The sequence below is a fragment of the Staurois parvus genome, unplaced genomic scaffold, assembly GCF_062004578.1.
Source record: "Staurois parvus isolate SC_StPar_1 unplaced genomic scaffold, SC_StPar_1.0 ptg000048l, whole genome shotgun sequence".
NCBI lineage: Eukaryota > Metazoa > Chordata > Amphibia > Anura > Ranidae > Staurois > Staurois parvus.
The window spans coordinates 3,313,713-3,335,640 of NW_028317844.1; the positions used below are offsets into that span (position 1 = coordinate 3,313,713).

The following is a 21,928-nucleotide window of genomic DNA, read 5'->3' on the forward strand; positions in this document are numbered from 1 at the left end:
TGTAATAGTCCTCATGTGATTGGGAACCACCATTTAAATCTATTTTTTTATTTGCAGTGGACCCTTATGCTCTATCTTGAACCAATTTGCTCAGACATCCATAGTAAGTACCATATAGCGTATGTGTATATTTTTTAATGTGTGTATGTATATGTATATGCTTTGAGTGTGCATATGCGTGTATATATACAGTTGTGACCAAAATTATTCAACCCCCAATGCTGTAAAGGGGTTTAGGGACTATAGTGTACATTTGGAATTGTATTCAGAATCAAATCCTACAAGGACGTTGTAACTACCCAAATGCAACTAAAATGACATCAATTGTTTATGTAATACAGTAGTAAATGGTTCTTATGTGGTTTCTTCATTGCCACAATTATTCAACCCCTTAAAGACTACCACTCTGAAGAACAGAGGTTCATACAGGTGCTTTCCATCAGGTATTGAAAACACCTGTGGATGTCACCGAGCAGCAATCAAGCATAATAAGCACCAATTAGGCAGCTTTAAAATGACTGTGATACTCAGCTCCTTCTAGACATTTACTGGTGTGGTTACAAACATGGTGAAGGCAAGAGAATGGTCCAGGAAGACAAGAGAAGAGGTGATTTCTCTTCACAGGAAGGGCAATGGCTATAAGAAGATTGCAAAGATGTTAAACATACCAAGAGACACCTTAGGAAGCATCATTCGCAAATTCAAGGCAAAGGGCACTGTTGAAACGCTACCTGGTCGTGGCAGAAAGAAGATGCTGACTTCGACTGCTGTGCGCTACCTGAAGCGTAGAGTGGAGAGAAGTCCCCGTGTGACTGCTGAGGAACTGAGAAAAGATTTGTCAGATGTGGGTACAGAAGTTTCAGCCCAGACAATAAGACGCACACTGCGTAATGAAGGCCTCCGTGCCAGAACTCCCAGGCGTACCCCCTTGCTGTCTCCAAAGAATAAGAAGAGTCGACTGCAGTATGCCAAAAGCCATGTGGACAAACCACAAAAGTTGTGGGATAGTGTTCTGTGGACTGATGAAACAAAATTAGAACTGTTTGGGCCCATGGATCAACGCTATGTTTGGAGGAGGAAGAACAAGGCCTATGATGAAAAGAACACCTTGCCTACTGTGAAGCATGGTGGAGGGTCAATCATGCTTTGGGGCTGTTTTGCTTCTGCAGGTACAGGGAAGCTTCAGCGTGTGCAAGGTACCATGAATTCTCTTCAGTACCAGGAGATATTGGATGGAAACGTGATGCAGTCCGTCACACACCTGAGGCTTGGGAGACGTTGGACCTTTCAACAGGACAATGATCCCAAGCATACCTCCAAGTCCACTAGAGCATGGTTGCAGAGGAAAGGCTGGAACATTTTGGAGTGGCCATCGCAGTCACCAGACTTAAATCCGATTGAGAACCTCTGGTGGGACTTAAAGAAAGCAGTTGCAGTGCGCAAGCCTAAGAATGTGACTGAACTGGAGGCCTTTGCCCATGAAGAATGGGCGAAGATACCCGTAGATCGCTGCAAGACACTTGTGTCAAGCTATGCTTCACGTTTAAAAGCTGTTATAACTGTAAAAGGATGCTGTACTAAGTACTAAGATTGAATGTCACTTGGGGGTTGAATAAAACTGATAATGCTGTGAGCACAGAAAAGACATTTGTGGTTATTTCATTATAACTGTTATGTTATATTTGTCTGACCTACAAGTGCCTCTTTAATGTAAATGTAAGCAAGATGACTGAATGATCAAAAGCAATGTCAAACTGGCCAAAACACTCAATTTCAGTGGGGGTTGAATAATTTTGGTCACAACTGTAGATACATAGCTTTAGAGGACTTAATAATTATTAGAGACACAGAGTTTCATATAACATCTTTATCGGGAATACCTACAACGTCAATATGTATTCTTCCAATATGTACTTTTTATATTTTTATTGTTCGTATTGCTTCATTAACTCATGTATGTATATAAATCCAGTGTCCTCTAACAGTTATGGGATAAGAGTCCTCAGATAGAGATCTACTTATACCCACATATACATATAATTTCATACCAACACCCAGTACTAGGACTACCCATATTGTTATTTATTTTGTTATTCATGGTCCCACAGTTCTACCCTATCTCTGGATAATAATGATAATATATCAAGAACCCATCTGCATCCCTCCCCACACCCCCTTTTTTTCACCATTATTATCCTCCGTCTTTATTTGTTATTTGTTTTGTATGGCCATAAACTAGGGAACTGGTGTCTAGTATATCCAGTTATATGATGTTTTTAATATTGTGAAACTTGTTGTCCCACGATTACGACATTCCATCATCGCCTCCTAGTTATATGGCAGCTATCGTCGGAGTATACTCCCAGGCCTGTAAAAGAGCTAGAGGCTCCGAGCGTGTACCCCGTGTGTCTCTGTGATCCGGTCCTCCCACATTTCCGGTGACATCACTTCCCCCGGAGCGTTTCATGCTGGTTTGGTGCAGATCTTGCTGGACCTGCTGGCAGCCCTGTGTCCATCTCCACCTCCAGGATCCCATAGGATCGTGGCTGGTGTTTTTCACGTGGGATAGAAAGGAGCAGCACATGGATTCACAGATGAGCCCTGTTTTATATTTACTCTTGTGAGTGTTTTTATCCTGTGTCATTAAATCGCTTACTAATCTACTGCACTTAGTCGGCGCCTCCTTCTTTCTTCTCCTATGGTGTAGACCTACAGTAGAACCTAAATCATGGACTGGTCAAATTATGTACAGCCTGCAACCCAGTTCTTTTTTACATTGTTGGTGTGAGGAGTTCCACGTTGCTGTGACTGGAAAATCTGAACGTTCCTCGCAACAGTTTAAGAACTGCTGGGTTATGACAGCTGACATCAGTTGCAAGCATGGGTTCATTAAGACAACTGCTGATAAATGCTTTGTATTATAAAAGCAAATGACAGAAAATATGCCATTAGATAATGTTAAAGTAACTCATTTTGTTTCTATTTCTCATGTGAAAAGTTCAGTTTTGAACATGTCATAAGAAATCAAGAACTATCAAACATTGTCTCATATCATTTAACAATGTAACCATCCATCAAACACAACTGTGTTAATTACAAAACAAATGTGTTCATTCTGCTCCCACTGGAAATTAAGAAAAGTTGAAATAAAAGCTTGTCACTGCACAGACTGCAATACCAAAATGTCAATGGAAACTTTTATCTGTTTAACATACTGCATGCTTAATTAGATTTCCAATCATTCAACACGGTCACAGCCAATAACAGAAATACTATAAAACTGATACAATGAATAAATGTGTATAGTACAATGTTAAAGTGGCTCTAAAGCCAAGCCATTTTTTTTACCTGAAAGCAGCAGTCTCCATACTGCGACTCAGGGAACAGAAGCAGCCCTCTGCTTGCTTGCAGCTGGCCCTCGGGGCACTATCCTATTCATTGACAACAATGGGACATAATTCCTCCCAATGACACCATAGTGGGGAACTATTCTTCCCAATTAAAAACATTATGGACCACAAGTCCTCCCACTAACACCAATGATGCAGCACTAGAACTCCCACTGACACCGATGATGGATCATTGCTTACTCCTACTGACAATGGGACAGATTCTATTCCCACTGGCCACAGTCCAGCCTCACTAAACTCTGAAGAACAGTAAACCAGCCCTTTGTTTAGAAAGTTTGGAGACCCTTGCCTTAAAGGATAAGTTCACCTTTACAAAAAATAAATATATAAATAAACATATTTTTTTTGCAGGTAAAAAAAATATGCATTTATTATTTTTTTTTATTAGGAGTCTGTAAAGCATTGCACCCTTGATCAGCAGATCATGTGTTTAATGCCTGCCCGTATTGCATACCTCCAATATGGATAGGCAGTTACGCAATGACAGGAAACTCAATGAACTACCTAGAGAGCTCAACAGTGGTCTGGTAGTTCACTGAAAAATACAAGCCGGCAGCTGCAAAGGCTGTCAGTCCTTGTAGTTTTCATTCACAAAACACTGTGAATGAATGATGCGACCGGGCCATGTTTTTATCAGATTGTGACAGCCAGCGGGGAGAGAAGATCCCCACTGGCTGTCAAAATGGGGGATCAGGGGGAGCTGAGGCAATAGTGAGGGCAATTGGTTCCAGATGCTGTCAGTCAAATCCTGTGAGCAGAGAGCTGGGGGTGGAGCAGAACCACGCTGTGTGTGTGTCTATGGAATCACACAGCGTGGCTCAGGAGCGAGCCATGCTGGTCTGCCCCATAAGTAAGTGGCTTGCTATGGTGGCAGACTCAAAAAATTGCCTTAAAGTATATATGAACCCCTTGTAAAACAACCCATTCTGTTCAAAATAGAAATGAAAGACAAAACATTTGTGTGTGTTAGTATATATATATATATATATATATATATATATATACACATACACACACATACATATACTGTATATGTATATATATATATATATATATATATATATATATACACACACACACACACACACACACACACACACAGTTGTGCTCAAAAGTTTGCATACCCTGGCAGAAGTTGTGAAATTTTGGCATTGATATTGAAAATATGGCTGATCATGCCAAAAAATGCTCTTTTATTGAAGGATAATGATCATATGAAGTCACTTATTATCAAATAGTTGTTGGGCTCCTTTTTAAATCGTAATGATAACAGAAATCACCCAAATGGCCATGATCAAAAGTTTACATACCCTGGAATGTTTGGCCTTGGTACAGACACACAAGGTGACATACACGGGTTAAAATGCCAATTAGAGGTTAATGTCCCACATCTGTGGCTTTTTAAATTGCAATTAGTGTCAGTGTATAAATAGTCAATGCATTTGTTAGCTGTTACGTGGAAGCACATACTAGGCTAGATACTGAGCCATGGGGATCAGAAAAGAACTGTCAAAAGTCCTGCGTAACAAGGTAATGGAATAAAAAGATGGAAAAGGACATAAGAAGATGTCCAAATCCTTGAATATGCCAGTCATCACTTCCACTAAGAAGTCAAAATTCAGGGACCTCTTGATGCCAAGCCAAGTACAGGTAACCAAGAAAGATTGCAGCCACAACTGCCAGAAGAATTGTTTGGGATACAAAGGGAAACCCATAGGTAACCATGAGAAAAATGGTGTGGTTGTTTTGAAGGAGCACAATATGATGACACTTGAACAAAAATGAGCTGCATGGTCGAGGTGCCAGAAAGAAGCATTTACTGTATCAATGACACAAAAAGGCCTGGTTAGGCATGTCAAGGTGTTGTCAAGCATATTGTAACTGGGCTTTTTTGTGGCATTGGTGCAGTAAAAGCTTCTTTCTGAAACCTCGACCAAACAGCTCATTTTTGTTCAAGTATCACCGTATTGTACTCCTTAAAAACAACCACATCATCTTTTTCCAGAGCACAGAGTGGGCACAGACCTGTCATCCGCCCACCCCGCTCACTGTGGCCCCCGACTGGTTACCAAGTCGCTTAAGTGGCTCTCGCTCTTCAAAAGGTTGGGAACCCCTAAGCTAGTATATATGAGCATATGCATGGAAACTGCAACACTGGCAGCTAAAAGGATAGAGAAAAATTGTATGCGTGTATATGCATACACATGTTTACGCACATGTACATGTGTATATAAAGTCTTCACAAAACATAACTTGTGTTTTGTAGGATCTTACAGCAAGCCTCCACTTGCAAGATTTTGCATATAAAAAGTAAATTATTATGTCCATGTGCAAGAGGCCCTACTCAGCTGTCATAAAAATGCGTGCTCCTGACTTTGAATGCAAGCAGCGGTCAATGCACATTACCCTTGCACATTCTGCTTTAGATGTACAGTTACTGCAGGGCTCAAACACATGCACAGGAAGTTTTTGCAAGGTCTGCAGGGTGTGCCTTGTAAGATGTGTACCAAAAAAAGGGAGAAACTGTATTTTTGTAACAAAAAAAACAAAAATAAAACATAATGCAATCCTGTTCTTACAGTGCTCTTCAAAACCAATTGTTCCTTTGTGAGAAATTATTTCTACTTCACCTTTCAAAGCTTACTCACAACTATCAAACTGTTCAAACCAAATATGTCTATAATGTATTCTAGATATATATGAGTAACTGATGATATTCCAGTATTTATCAGAATAATTAGAAATTTTACCTTCATCAAGTGGCAGTGGTAAATGCTCCAGAACCCCTGGTGTCCACCAAAATGTGTAGCTAAGGGAGACAGAAAACACGTTATAAAAATTACTGTTTTTCAGCTATAACTGCATTGCTAAAAAAAATCACAGTCTTTAATAAGCACCTAGCACACAAGATCTTGATACAAACAGTGAGTACCTGCACCTTCCTTTAATTTTTGCCCTCTAAAAATGTCCTCTGATTTTGTTATGGGAGTTCCTGCGCAGAAGTTCAGGACACAATTTTTGATTTTTAAAACTTTGGTGCCGTTGTCTTTTAAAGAACATATATTAATTTATTAGATTAGATATTATCATCCATAACAGCTCCAGAGAGACACACTTTATTACAGTATGCGTGGCTTAAACTGTCAGATGCAATGTATAATGACTCCAATGATATGAAACTGGTCGACTTAACTGAATACTTAATTGCTGACTGTTGAGTAGGTTGAGAAGACCTTGATTCTAATACGTACTCTCCAGAGAAAATCCCATTCTGTGAAATGTCTGTTGTGTGTGTCTAGTAATAAATCATTTTCATCTACTAGAATTTCTATTGTTTCAAAGATCAGAAACAACAGAGTTGTATTTCACAAACTGAAAATGTAGTATTGTTAGATATGTGTATGTATAAATAAAACAATTTTCCTAGACTTGCACAAAATTATAAAATGTATTTATCCTTTTCTATTAAAAAAAAAAAGGATAAATATTGTTTACATTGCTCCCATCATATCAGGATTCACTATATGCTTTCACCACACTGAATAAATGTTATGGTACTGAAGACTTAGGTGAGACCTCTAGCTGAGCAGTAAACCTTATTTTTCAACAATTTTAATTGAACCCGGGGTAATCTCAAGCCAGAAGGGCTTAGTAAATAAGGTAGATAAGGTTTCTAGGAAAGAAACATGGAATTAAGGAACCATGCTTCATATTGTCAAAATATGACAACACTGAATACACTGCTGTGAATCAGAGTTGAACTGAACTCAGAAAGTGAGAAGTTGCTATGTTATAGAGGACATCTCAGCAGTATCCTGAAAGATTTATCTTTTGTCTTGAGTTTCTCTTTAAAAAACATCACAGCACTTCCTGCTTTTTCAGGGTGCCTAGGCATTCCTGTTCTGTAGCCTCATAGCTGTATATCTTCAGTGTGAGATCTAAGGCACTGCTGCCTCTCACTGCTAGTCTCTGGAGATTTGGAGTGAGATTTTTTTGATGCCACAACTGTGTTGATCACACAAGTCTTGCAATTACCAAGATGACCACCTTCACAGACACACAATGCAGAAATAGACATGGTAAGTGAGTAATAGAAAATGATCAACTGTACGGAGACCACAGGCAAAACTGGTAACTAATCCTTCCATCTGATTGCCTTTTTTGGCAAAGCTTCCAGAATTCCACTGCTCTTTAACATTAAAGTGGATCTTTTAAAAGCTTTACAAATTTGCACAAAAAGACCCTGATCCAGAACGATATACAGCAATAGTATTTTTTCCCGGAAAAGCTTCACTGTTTATCATTAAATTTTATCAATAAAAAAACAGGATTTTCTGTTACTTAGCCTCTCTAACTTCACCTTTTCTAACATGTTACACCCATATTAAGGGTGTAACATATAACAGGTTAGTGCTGCAGCTAACCCCCCCCCCCCCCCCCCCGATGCCCACTGTGACAGCAGACCATTGTCTGCTGCCACAATTCAAAAAAAGACATGGCCATGCGGCACTCCACCCGTCTGTCTGCATTACTCATTCACAGTATTCTGTGAATGAGAAACTACAACTACCGACATCTTTTGTGGCTGTCGGCTTGTAGTTCTCAATGAACTACCATGGCACTGTTGAGTGCTGTGGTAGTTCATTGAAGCTTCCTGTCCATGTGTAATCGACTGCTTGTACGCAGTACCAGCAAACAGCTAACAGACAAAGTTTGCATGAGCCCAGCTCAGCACCCACAATCTGCTGATCATCGGAGTAATGCTTTACAGGCTCCCAATACAAAAATAATAAATGCACCTTTTTGTACCTGCAAAAGATGTGCATTTATTTTATTTATTTATTTTTTTTTTAAAAGGTAAATTTATCCTTTAATGTAACCATCAGGGTTTTATAGTGCCACCTATAGGAGTAGGACACCACCTCACTGGCATAAAACCCCTTCTCTACTAAAGGCAAGCCAGTCAGTCACAAAGCAGTGTTAAACGTAAAACATCAATAAAAGGGTGGGTGCTGTGTCTGTAATTGAACGCAGAGAAAAAGGATTGGTGAGTAACAAAAAATCCTGTTTTCTCTTACATTCATTGATGGACACAGCATTTCTTCCAAATCTTGATCAGCAGGGACATCCCAAAGCAGTGCCACAACGAGGGGTGGGCAAACAAACCAAAGGAACAACCAGGCAAACATGCTAACACTCAGAACTACCCTAAAGGGGCCCATAAGAACCTTCAACAGCAGCCTGCAAAACTTAATGGCAAAAACTAGCATCTGAGGATGCCAACACACCAACCTTTAAGAATTTTAGTACAATTTATGCACAGATGACCAAGTAACCGCTCTGCTAACCTGAGAGACAGATGCCTGATGTTGGAATGCCCAGAAGGCACTAACCACCCTGCTGGAATGCACTGCAATGGGGAAGGGAGGCTCCCGCCCCTTAATGTCACTCACCTGAACAATCCCGTGCCAAATCCAACAGTGGCTGCAGAAAAGGCTTTCATTAGACTGTCTGTGAGCACAAAGAGAAAGTCAGACTCCTGGAAGGTGGCAAGTACACAGGAACCTCAGACCACATCCAAGGAGTACAATGTCACCTTCTTAGGGTGCGAAAGTCCAAGACACAAGAAAGAAAGGACAATGTCCTCATTCAGGTGGAAATCCGACACCACCTTTGGAAGGAAAGAAGGGGACAGACAAAGAACCACCTTATCCTTGTGCAAAACCAGACCTAGAGGCTTACAGGACAAGGCTGCCAATTCCAACACCCGCTGAGCAGAAGTAATAGTGACCAGAAAGGCAACTTTCTGAGACAGAGTAAGTAATGGAATATTCTGAATGCTCTCAAAAGGGGTTTTCTAGAGAACTGATTCAAGTCCCATGGTGGCAATAGAGACTGCACGGGGGAGGCCCCACATGATAAACCCCTGGAAAAGGTGCATATCAAGGAGTACGTGGCCAAGGGACAACGAAGGAAAGTAAGGGCAGAGACCTGAACCTTGATGGTAAAAGCTTTTGGTCAACACTTCATTGATGAGAGGCCAACACCCAAGCAACCAAGAAGGAACAAGGATGCACCACCAAGGCCGCACACCAAACAATATAGGCTTTTCAGGTGTGGCCATATATCTTCCAGATGATGAGCATCAACATCGTGGGAATCACCTAGCTAGTCAACCCCCTGATCGTCAGAACCTGGCTCTCAAAAGCAAAGCCAACAAAGTCAGAGACAGTAAAGCAGGGTGGAAGACTGGACCCTGGGACAAAAGGTCCTTCTCAAGAGGTAATCACCAGGAAGCATCCATGATCAGCTGTACTACATCAGCATACCACGCCTGATGAAGCCAGTCTAGATCCACTAGAATGAATGGAATCCTTAAAACTTTAATGAAAGCCCTCATCCTGTGCAACAAACAGGGAAGTAGCTTGAGAGGCATCTATGAGATGATACTAATCCCACAGTGCCACCAGCACAAGTCATCCAGGTAATGGTCACAGCAATCTTTTGTTGTCTCAGCAGGGCAAGGACCAGGGCCAAAACCTTCATAAAGACCCAGGGAGTGGAGGTCAGACCAAAGGGAAGCACCACAAACTGATAAAGCACAGCCCTGGTCGCAAATCACAGAAAACAAGGATGTCCCTCACAGATGGAAGTATGTGTCCTTGATGTCTATGGAAGCCAGGAAATCACCCTGATGAAGTGAGGCTACCACAGAGCAAATTAATTCAATCCTGAACTTTTGAACCCACACAAAGGAATTGAAGGTCTTCAGGTTCAGGATAAGGCAAATCTTGTCCTTCTTGGGAACAGTAAACAGACTGGAGTATAATCCCTGGGGCCACTCCAACTCTGGCATTGGGACAATCAGTCCCCTAAGAAACAGATCTTGCACTGCCCCGTAGAGGGCCTGCAGGTGCAATAATGACAGCTGAAGATTGGAGGGAAAGAATCTTTGTAACTGAAGGTGATTAGATTGCGAGAAAGGCGACTCCCCACCCTGGAAAGAGGTAGGGGTAACCGTTTATGCTGAGGTGAGGAGGGCTTGAGGGTCTTCTGGGAACAGAAGCCCGACTCAGCCTTAGAGGCACCCAAGGATGAGGATGACAAAGGGGGGTGATTCTTGCTTTCCGTGCAGCCTAACTCTGTCTCCACCCAGTAGATGAACAGTTCCAGGAGCACCAAAAATGTGTCTATAGGGACAGAAGGACCATCCACCTCCAAAAGGGGACCCGGAGGGGAAGAGTGCTCCCGAACTCCATGGTCAGACCCAGCCAGGTGAGCATCACCACAATTGGGACCATAAAAGGACAATGGGGGTGAAGAAGACACCACCAGGCCTAACCCAGTAGAGAGGAAAGTACCCCATCAGAACTCACCACCTAACTGCCAGGAGCTGTCACCACAAAAAAGCTTCCACTGGTCGCTGTATCCTTCCAGTAGGAGAGAATTTAAAAAGAGGCCTTGGAACAACCCCTGCACCAGCCCGAAATTAGAAGAGATCAAAAGATGGCCTCCACCACATGGCTACAGTAAAATGATCGCCAGACACACTCTGAGCAAGTTCCCATTCAGTAAAATGGAAATGATCCACCATAAAATGGCCTCACTGCCTACCTAAACATGGGTGCCAGGTCCCTGGCAAAATGGCCACCACCATGCGGCTACAGTACAATGGCTTCCAGACACACTCCAGCTAGCTCCCATTCAGTACAACAGAAATGGTCCACCAAAAATTGGCCACCTTGCCTCCATAAATATGGCTGCCCAGTCACTGGCAAAATGGCCACTGCTGTGGCTCTGGGAAAATCATCATCAGCCAATGCTAGACCACATGCCAGCCACATACAGCCTCCGGGACTTTACAATGACCAGGAAAAGCCCAAGGATGCCCAGAAGACCCAGGCCCAAACAAAAGGAAGATAGGAAGCAGAGGCACACAGTGGGAGCAACAGAGTGGGATCAACCACCCAAGGGAGTACCTGCATGCCACACTGCATCTGGGAAGAGATCTATTTTCCAGTCCAGCAGAGTGTGCAGGTAAGGTACCATGGCAGATCCTTCTCGCCAATAAAGTGGGGGGCTGTTGGCCAGGGTAACACTGTAGACAGACTCCAGGGCCTGGTCATATGTTTCCCTATGAGACATTTATCTTGCTGCCCTCCCTGTTCCAGGATGGGGCGGTTGCAGTTGACCCTGCGTATGCTTGTTGGCAAAAAAAAAACAGTTTGTGGAACCACAGGTCCCAGCAGGGAACCAGGCCCTAACTCCTGAACACTAAGCAGAATAACTGGCTTGCCTATAGCAGAGAGGGGGTTTTATATCATGTGAAGTGCCAAGTTCTTTTCTGCCTAGTGTCCTCGTTCACCTGGGCGATTACATGTATGCCCCATGCAGGACTGGGTTTTGCCGCTACAGGGATGAACAGGTGTTGTGTGCATTCCTGTGCTGGCGTCTCATTGTTGTCTATTGGGACACAAGGCTGAACGAACACAGCTGCTGTGTCCGAATAGGACATGTGGGTTTGAGTCCCCGACTCACCTTGGTTGCTTCCGGGCTTCCGCACCCACGTAGATGTGATATTATGACACTGTGGCTGTGTCTGTGCAGCCGTGTAAAGATAAACAGTGCTTTGTGTTGGAAAACCGCAAAGCACCACCACTCAAAGCAAACACTAGCCCACAGGCTACAACAGATCCATTTAGCATGCAGCTAGAGTGAACACAGCCTTAATAAATGCTAAAATCATCAATTTTAAAAGCCTAGTGGTGCTGTTACTGAAAAGTAGAACTTCTTCAATAAACAGAGGATACAGGCAAAAAAAGATTACATGGTTTCTTTAAGAAATCAGGAATTACCAATAATAAAATAAACCACAAATTTGTCTCTAAAAGGCGTTCTATTTTTGGTACAAATCAATTGTATGATGAAGACTTTGGCAAATTTGAGTTTGTGTAAATAAAATAACAGGGAACTCTAAATGACTTTTAAGCATATAAATTAGAAAATGTGGAGAGGCCCTTGAGAAAAATAAAACACAAATGCACACTATAAAAGCAGCTATTGCCTAAATGCTGTTCTTGCTAAGTTAATACAATTATAGAATTTCATTGAAAGCGGAAGCTCCTCTATAATGTGTATTTGGCAAACAATTGCTTAGGTATGTGGGTATTAGGTATTTTTATGTTTATGAAGTTTTCTCAACATTTCTTTAGCTCCCCATTGATTCAATCAGCTTCTGAAATAAGAGAAACTACCTTCTGTAGGCTATAATTCTCTCAATTCATATTTTACACAGGACTGTTAATGTCTGTATGGGAGTGCTAAACCCACTTGAAGTAGGTAAAATGTAAGTCAGATGCGCCTGTTAATGTAAATAATTTTGATGGAAGCCCAATGTCCATTGATGTAGACCCTAAGACTACTAGGGAGGAAAGATCTACTGCAGGAAGCCCACAGGCAATACTATACTAGTGACTTTTTTGGGCCACAAATTGCTAAACGCAGCAAAAACGCGTGAACACGCGTCAAAACGCCAGCCATGTTTAGCGCTTGGGCGTTTATTCATGTCAATGGAAAATACTGTGGCCAATAAAATGAATTAATGTCCAAGTGCTAAACATGGCAAAACGCGGTACCACGTTTACACGTGTTTTTCCCGCGGTTAGCATTTTTCTGCTGCCAGGAGAGCTAAACGTCTAAGGGAGTTCATGTGTACATGATGCCTAAAGGAAAAGTGACTTTTTACTTTACGTAAATCAACTGCAAAAGAAAAAAAAAAGTTTGCATCGCTGTCTTATTTATTTATTTTTTTTACCTGGTGTCTATTGGAACAGGGAGGCAAGGTGTCACCCCTTGATAACTTCTAGGAAAGTTTTTTTTTTTTTGGTATAGATAAAATTCCTAATTTATTACTTGCTAGCAAAAAGCCTCACCTAAAGACAAACAATGCAAGCTTTACGTTCATTAATGCAGTAACAAAAAAATAAATTTGTACAATTGCATTAAAATATAAACGTGCTGTTTATTTCATTGTGAAGAAAGCTGAACAACATGCACAACTAGTGTCTCTAAATACCAAAAAGTGAAAAACGTTTAATGAACCCATTTGCTGCCAGGCCCTGCGCGACACTTTTAATGTGATAGTGAACTCATTACCCTGAATTCACTATATCAGGTCTCCCACAGTAAACAGAACATGCTAATACAATTCTTTTACCAAATATAAACTGCTAAACACCTCTTCTCATCAGCGCTATATAGCAGTCATGTGACTTTTGTCAGTGTCCAGCTGAGCACTGGTTCATCTTGTAGGAGGAGTTTTCATTCTCCTCTGATGTGTCCTCTGTACATCAGCATAGCTGCATGACCCCTGACCCCCTGTCTAGACAGCACTTATTGGCGCTGTGCTGATCCCAAGTTGTCTCTAGCAATGCACACAAAACAGAGCATGTGCAGACTTGCCAGCGCTGCTCTGTACGATTAGAAGATGGATTGGGGACAGTAAAAGAAGGGGAGGATCAGAGAAGGCAGGATTAAACAGACTTTACATAATTTCGAGTATTAACCCCTTATGTTACACAGTGAGTATACCATGCATGCTTTACTGCATATAGAGGCGGCTCTCTGATTAGGCAAATTAGGCAGTCACCTAAGGCCATACGACCACCTAATTTGCCTAATGCAGCCACTGGAAAGTGAAAGTGATGCAGTAGTTCCATAGTTTCCGATCACGATCATGGAGCCAGAAGCGTGGTGCCTCAACAAAGCAGCGCAGTGCCCCACAGCAAAAAAAAATGCTATGGAGCTGAACTGGTTAACACTGCCGTTAAGAGCCCTGTCCCACTTAAGTGAGTCTCGCAGAGGCCAAACAGCTGTTTTGCAGAATGACTTTAATTTAGAGGTGACAATACACCTTAACACTGCTGTGCGCAGGCAGCGTTAAGAGCCCTGTCACACTCACCTATCGCGTAACTTTAAATTTCTGGAGCTCCTCCTGCCAGCCAATGAGGAGTGATGTTGCGTTCGTGCATGTCACCCCTCCAATTTACTGCACAAGGATCTCAATCTGGGAAGGCCTGCTTTGTAGCTGATGGACAGACAGACTGATGGACATGGGTGGAGCCTCATATCTATGTTTTGCCTAAGGCCTCACAAAACCTAGAGCCGCCTCTGACTTCATATACAGACTGATTTTAGCATTGTATGTTTGGTAACACTTTAAGCTCAGATGGCCAGACCATTTTTGCAATTTTTTTCTTTTTTTTTCTTTTAGGCTTACTGCTTTCAGAGATTGTTAAGTAGTCCCCCAATCATACATTTCTCAAAGCATAGGGCCAGTACAGTAAAAAAAAAAGGTGCTACTGAGTGATATTTGTGCATATGTTCAATGAAACTTTCCCTAAAAATACACTAAAATCATTATTATCGGACACAAACACAGCAACATCTAGAAAATTCTGTCTAAATTTCTACTAAATATAAAAGCTAAAACTGTTAAAAATTGTATTGCGTTATTTATGCAAAATTGTAAATAAGCAATTTAGGCTACTCTGTACAGTGCTGAGCAAACGTTTTGGCGCTATATAAATACTGTATAATAATAATAGTCTACAAATCTGGAGGTTATCATTTTTCACAGCTTTCAGAGTTTGTAAAAGACCCCCTAAACCACAGGTGCCAAACACAAGGCCCGCAGGCCGAATCCGGCCCTCAAGGTCATTCATGTGGCCCTTGTACCTTGCCTGCAGGTACCTCCTTGTCTCCCCCCCATTTTGTCTCAGCAGTCGGCAGCAGAGAGGAGAATAGAACTCCTCTGCCAAATCCTGCACCTCTCAGTGCAACTGCAGCACCCCCTCATCTCTGCCTCCCCTGGTCTCAGCATTCAGCAGACTCTGGTAACTGACTCCACTCCTGCTCTGGTCCTCCTCCAGATTCTGCACTTTCTGCTTTCCACCTCTGCCACCAAAGGGGGTGCATGGTGATGTTAGGGAGGGTGTGGGATTCTTGACATCTGATGTAATGGGGGGTTAGATGCTCTGGACATCTCGTTTTACAGATGCAACCCACCCTTTGAGGGCAACCATAATGCTGATACGGCCCGCGATGAAATGGAATTTGACACCCCTGCCCTAAACCATACATTTTCTAACAGCACAACAAGTAGAATAAAGAAAAATGTGCTGCTGATTTTTTTTTTTGTAGGCCCTGCAATAGTTGCGCAAATGTTTATTGCATAACTGTTTCCACTAAAAATACACTACAATCATTATTAGCACACATAAACACAACATTTCTTACACAATTCCTGCTAAAATCCTACTAATGCCTCATTCACTTGGGCTGTACTAAAGTTCATGCCCATCTGAGGGCTGTGTTTACTCCCTGTATTCCTGTTCAAGCAGTCCACTACTCCTAAGATGAAGTCTGTGCGGGTGCACAGCCCTGAACACAGACAGTTTGGGGTTTATTTACTAAAGCTGGAGAGTCCAAAATCAGACTCCCTTCTGCATAGAAACCAATCAGCTTCTAACCTCAGCTTGTTCAATGAAGCTTTGGCAATGAAACCTGGAAGCTGATTGGTTTCTATGCAGAAGTGAGTCTGATTTTGGACTCTCCAGCTTTAGTAAATAAACCCCTTTGTGTTAACGGACATGCACTCACACTCACACAGACTTCAGATTGGGAAAAGCGGCTGTGTTTATGCAGCTACTGCATCCCAATTAACTTGAATGGGACTGCCTGCAAGGGGAATACACAGAACCCTGTGCAGGTAAACATGGTCTCGCATAGATGTACGCTGTAGTGTGCCCAATGTAACCTTACAAGATTATGTTTTTGGTTTTTTTTTTACAATTTTATTTTTAATATTTTTTACTTTTTTGGGTGGGAGGGTAAAACATCAAGGGTCTAAACAGACCCCTGAGGGGTTTTCTTGGCTAAACATGCCCTACAGCCTAGATGCCTGAGCTAAGAGCAGACAGAGTCCAGGAAGTAAATGCTATATGAATCATCTGCCCTTACTCAATATAGTCACAAATGGAAATGCAAGGAGGTGTTTTGCAAAGTAATTTCTCAACAAAATAGAGCATGGAGACATGGAAAGATGGGTGAGTTTACTTTGAATAATAAAAATGAATTAAATAGTGTTTTCAGTTTGTGGTGTTCAGATACAGTTAAGTTTTAAGTTAATAAATATAATATGCAGTTATTTGTCAGTGACTGTGTATATTGACTTACCACTATTAGAAACGTAAACGCACTCTGTATCCTACAACAAGCATAAGTAGATGCAGTGATGGGAATACATTATTACCTTCTCTTCATATGAGGCAGCTTCATTGTATTTTTATGGTGCAAGTAAAAGTCAGTGGGCAGCTCCCAGAGATGAGGCTTTCCTTCAGTTGGCTGAAAAACACCTAGGAATAGATTGATTGCATCCTGTCTGTCTGCATCTGTGTGAAGGAAACAAAAATCCATTTTATTCAGTTAAATTTAATTATTTTTATTGGAGCTGATACATTTTGATTTTGAAGAATCAAAAAGACTGACTAAATTTTAAAAAGTCAAAATTGTTTACAAACTTTTTCACAGGTTCTCTTTGTTCTTTTTTTCAATCTTTCCTGGAAATCTGCAGAAAATACTTTGTGATCCCAACAATATCCCTTTCAAGGGCAATGACCCCACGATGTTCAAATAACTGCTTATTTAATGCCCTTCACTGCTTGTATACATTACATAATTGTGTCGTGCTGATTATCTTGTATTTAAAAACAGGCTTAAAAATGTTTATCCTGTGATCAAAGAAAACCAGATAAAATCCTGGAAGAATCAAGCTGGTGATGTGAGCTGGACCAGCTCACTTTAATTAGGGTGTAAAAGCACAAATGGTTCTCAAGGAAACGTTTTGCCACTTATAGATTTAGAACCCCAGCATGCATACTCTTCAGTTACATTGACAATTCAGTAAAGCACATTAGGTTCTCTTTGTTATTTTTTTTCCAATGTAGTAAAGCACATTAACTCTTCTTTTGACAAAACACATATGATTGTTAATTTACTAAAATCTCTGAAAAATTGTATACGAGAGCAAAGTACAAAAAAAAATTGTTTTCCACTAGTCATCTATTTAAGATTCAAAATGAAATTTAATTGTAAACTGAAATCAAATGTTTTACAAATATTCCATAGCAAGAGCAGCAATATATTGTATACTGCATTTATATAATATATTGAGGTGCAAAAAAAGTGAAGATGAAACAAAAATGAAGGTGAAACTTACATGACTTACATGTAACCCTCTACTTAAAGTGCACTGTAATGTATGGGGGATTAGAAGGTTTGTAGGACACGGACGTTTTGGAACAACACAGTCCTCAGTAGCAAGCAAAGTGTACATCCACAGAAAAAAACTGAGAAGCTAATTTTTGGATCAATATAGTCCCAGTAACAGGCAAAGGAAACATGCTTACTTCAGCCAGAAAAACTTTAGCGGAACAAATCCAAAGACAAAAAATAGCACCATAGGGCCCAAATAGGAGTGGAGCTAGCTGGCATTTAGGTATATCCAGGGCTTTTTTGGTCATAAAGCAGCTGTTCTGCCACCTCTGACACTAGACCTTTGACTACCACAGTCACATGTATACAAGGGGAAAGGGGGGGTTGTGTAAGGGGGTAAGTACCTACAGCTATATTCTCTGGCAAAAAAGCCTTGTGTATATCTAAATCAATCAGGAACAGTGTCCACCAACCCTCCCGTTGCCCTTTCTCCTACCATTCTACCATTTACTTCCTTATCCTCCTCACTCATTAACCTTTCTGTGAAGTTTAAAAAGCCCATCACCTATGGCAGGGGTTCTTAATTTTATTCATATCAGAGCCTAGTAAATTCTTCCAAAATCTACCATGCCCCAAAAGTAAAAAATAAAATAATTTTTACTAACAGAATAAAACTTTGGGAATATAAAATATGTATTGAAATCCTAAGAGACCCTGGATGTGGCTGGATGTTAAAGTGGGAGAATGAGGGTTCTGAAGGAGGCTGTGGGCCTCTCGAGGAGGCTGGGGGCTTTCCAGGGGCACTGTGGTAGACTGGGGGGGGCATTGTGAGATATTGTTGTAGGTCAGGGCACTATAGGGGGCCTAAGGCTTTGCAGTAAACTAGGGGGCACTTAGGAGGTTGAAGGATATGGTGGACCACTATGGGAGGTTGCATGGCACTGTGGGAGCTAAAATTGTAATGTTGGAGGTTAGGGAATCTGCAGGTTGCCATGAGGTCCAGGAGGAGGGAGGCTGCTGCCTGGTAGTTGAGAACCAGTGACCTAAAGGACAAAGAATGAAGATGTATACCTGCCATCAAGAACATATCTGTTTTGGCCAATAAAGTATGCAAATCCCAAACTTTTTAGTATTAAGTAGTAAAGGATTAAAACCCTTGTCTGTTTAGTCTCTGTCCTGCTGGGTGAACTTCCTTTCCTATCTTGGAGATGCAACAGGAAGTGAAAGATAAGTTAGTTAGTTAGGTGGTGTTATATGGATATGTGATGCTAAAATATATGATACTTTGTGACAGATGTCCTTACTTTTAATGAGTTTTGATTTTAATGGTTAAGGATTGGATGACAGTTCTGGCGGTGTGTCCTGATAGTTTAATTTAGTTCAATTTGAGTCTCATTGTTAATTATAACCATCTTATATTGGGTGGCCTTTTTTGATAGAGTATATATATGGGCTTTGGACACTCGGTGGCTATTATGTGAGGATTGCCAAAGGATTATTAGGATATTTTCAATTATATTGAGTATTTTTATATACTTCTGTGTGGATCCAGACTGAAAATCCCAAGATGGCCGCCACGTATGCAGCCATGACGTCACGTATGTGATTACGTGACATACCTTGTGAAGTCATTACGCACTCCATATGCACGGTGGCGGCCATCCTGACTATAAATAAGCTGACCAAATTGTTTGACATGTGCTTGCCTCTGATGCAGTTGGACAGAGCCAGTGAAACCGATCAGGCTATCTGCTACACACCCATCATGGACCCCAAAACAAGATGATCGATAAGTATTTGGGACCTTTACTAATTTACCTCAAAATATGATGGCTGATAAGTATCTGGGACTTTTTTACTTTACCATCTCTATATATTCTATGGGCATTATGAGAGATTTTCCTGGGATTCTCCACAACTTATTAAGGATAAGTCTGAGTATATACACCCTGGATGTCTATGCGTGGGGGGGGTTATATAACATAACATGTTTCTTCTTCTCCACTAAAGTGCTATTTCCTCCACTGGACCACAGTGAATAACCTTATAAATGGATGCACTCTAAATCATCTCAGCCGTTGCTTTCTTTATAACATTGTCTAAGTCTATCTATTTGAAGCATCTGTGTGAGGGAGGTTTGAGGCCATAAAGTTATATTATCTACAATGAACTGATTATTTTACCAACGCGTTTCATCACGACGTCATTGATGACGTCGTTGTGACGAAACGCGTTTTGGCATGGCCTACTCGATGCTGACGTCAGGACGTTCCTTTCCCAGTGTTTGTCGGAGGTGATCCACGGTGAGCGGGGATCGTTCATCACCTCATTGCTGTGTATTGCTGATTAAGCTGGTGTCTGTCTGGACACCTTGTTTGTGAGTTGCTTGAGCTTTTATTAAATTTTCATATGTTTTAAACGTACTGAACCATCATGTTTTTTCCTTTGTCCCTGAGTGTGATTCATACATATATGGAGGTATGGAATTAAATGGAGAGATTCATCATGAGATCCTTGGCTGCAGAGTATTGCTCTTGGTAGTGATACTTTATCCCTCATACGGATTCACCATTATTGATTACCTAGACGTGATTAAGAATTACCACATCTAATATCTGGACATCGTTTATTCATCGATCCCAGAGCACAAGCATTATTGCTGGTTTATAATTTGATCAGCATATAGCTCTGGTGAGTTTATTTAATTCATTTGGTGGTGGATTATTCACAGCGTTATGAAGTCACAGAGAATATTTTGAGTTTGTTCTTGGACACTGGTTTATTTTTGGACACTTAATATATGGTGATATATATATATATATATAGATATGTATATATTTATTTAGCGCATACCCTTATGAGATTTTGTTCACTTTGCCAAATTAATTGTTTGTGTATATATTTTTTTGGTGGGTGTTGCTGCTGACACGTAGTTTATTTTTTTAAAAAGAGTGCGGCGCTTTTTCTTTTTATTTTGTACACTATAGATCTTCAATTTATACTCAGCTATTCACAAATTCTGATCTTAAGGGTCCATTTAGCACTGTGCTCATTATTCACTTTATTAGTCCATAGGATCCAGTCCACATGATGCTAACTACTATATATTATATACTATATATATCCTCCGCTCTTCCCACCACTCCATCCCCCGCAGCTGTTTCCTCCTGTACCATTCTCCCCTCCCTCCTATATTGTAAGCTCCAAGGAGCAGGGCCCTCGAACCCCTCGTGTATCGCATTGTATTGTTATTGTACTGTCTCATGTACTGTCTCCCATTAAAATGTACAGCGCTGAGCAAACTTTTGGCGCTATATAAATACTGTATAATAATAATAATATATTAGGCATTTGTACATTGGGGAACACAATGGGTGTGCATTTTATTGCACACTCCCATACTTAAAAAACCCTCCCTGGATCCCACCGACCTAAACAACCTTCGACCCATCTCCCTGCTGCCATTTTCATCCAAACTCCTTGAGTGCTTAGCCTATAATTGCCTAAGCTCCCACCTCATCAACAACTACCTTCTTGATCCCCTACAATCTGGCTTCTGTCCCCTACAATCCACCGAAACCACCCTACTTAAACTCACCAACGACCTGCTAACCGCCAAAGCCAATGGCCACTACTCAGTGCTACTAGTCCTCGACCTCTCTGCGGCTTTCGACACGGTCGACCACCCCCTCCTCCTCAAAAAACTATACTCTTTTAGCCTCAGAGACCCCGCTCTCTCCTGGCTCTCTTCCTATCTATCACAACGCTCCTTCATTGTTATCTATAACGCTGCCACCTCCCCCTCACTCCCCCTCTCTGTTGGGGTCCCCCAAGGTTCTGTCCTCAGGCCCCTTCTCTTCTCCATCTATATCTCCTCCCTTGGTCAACCGATACACTCCCACGGCTTCAACTACCATCTCTATGCTGATGACACTCAAATCTATCTCTCTACCCCTTGCATCACCCCTTCAGTCTCCGCCTGAATCAATAGCCTTCTGAACAACATATCAGACTGGGTGTCACTCCACTTACTCAAATTAAACCTTGCCAAAACCAAATTCCTAGTTCCCCCCCCCCCGACCTCTCCATCACGACCAAGAACGCCACCATCAGCCCCACCCCGTAAGCCAGAGTACTAGGCGTCATTCTAGACTCCAATCTGTCTTTCCAGACCCAGATCCAATCACTGACAAATTCATGCAGACTCCACCTCCGCAACATCTCCAAAATACGCACGTTCCTAA

General features: G+C 41.5%; 1 protein-coding gene across 2 annotated transcripts in view; it reads right to left on the reverse strand.

Annotated features, from left to right (window-relative positions):
- Positions 1–21,928, reverse strand: part of FIG4 (FIG4 phosphoinositide 5-phosphatase) — a 315,676-nt gene that overhangs the window by 122,042 nt on the left and 171,706 nt on the right. For both annotated transcript variants that reach the window (XM_089664705.1, XM_089664713.1), the window contains exons 17-18: positions 16,723–16,861; positions 6,161–6,219 (exon numbers count right to left, since the gene is read on the reverse strand). In XM_089664705.1, the coding sequence (XP_089520831.1) occupies positions 6,161–6,219; positions 16,723–16,861 (198 nt within the window). The remainder of the gene's footprint in view (positions 1–6,160; positions 6,220–16,722; positions 16,862–21,928) is intronic.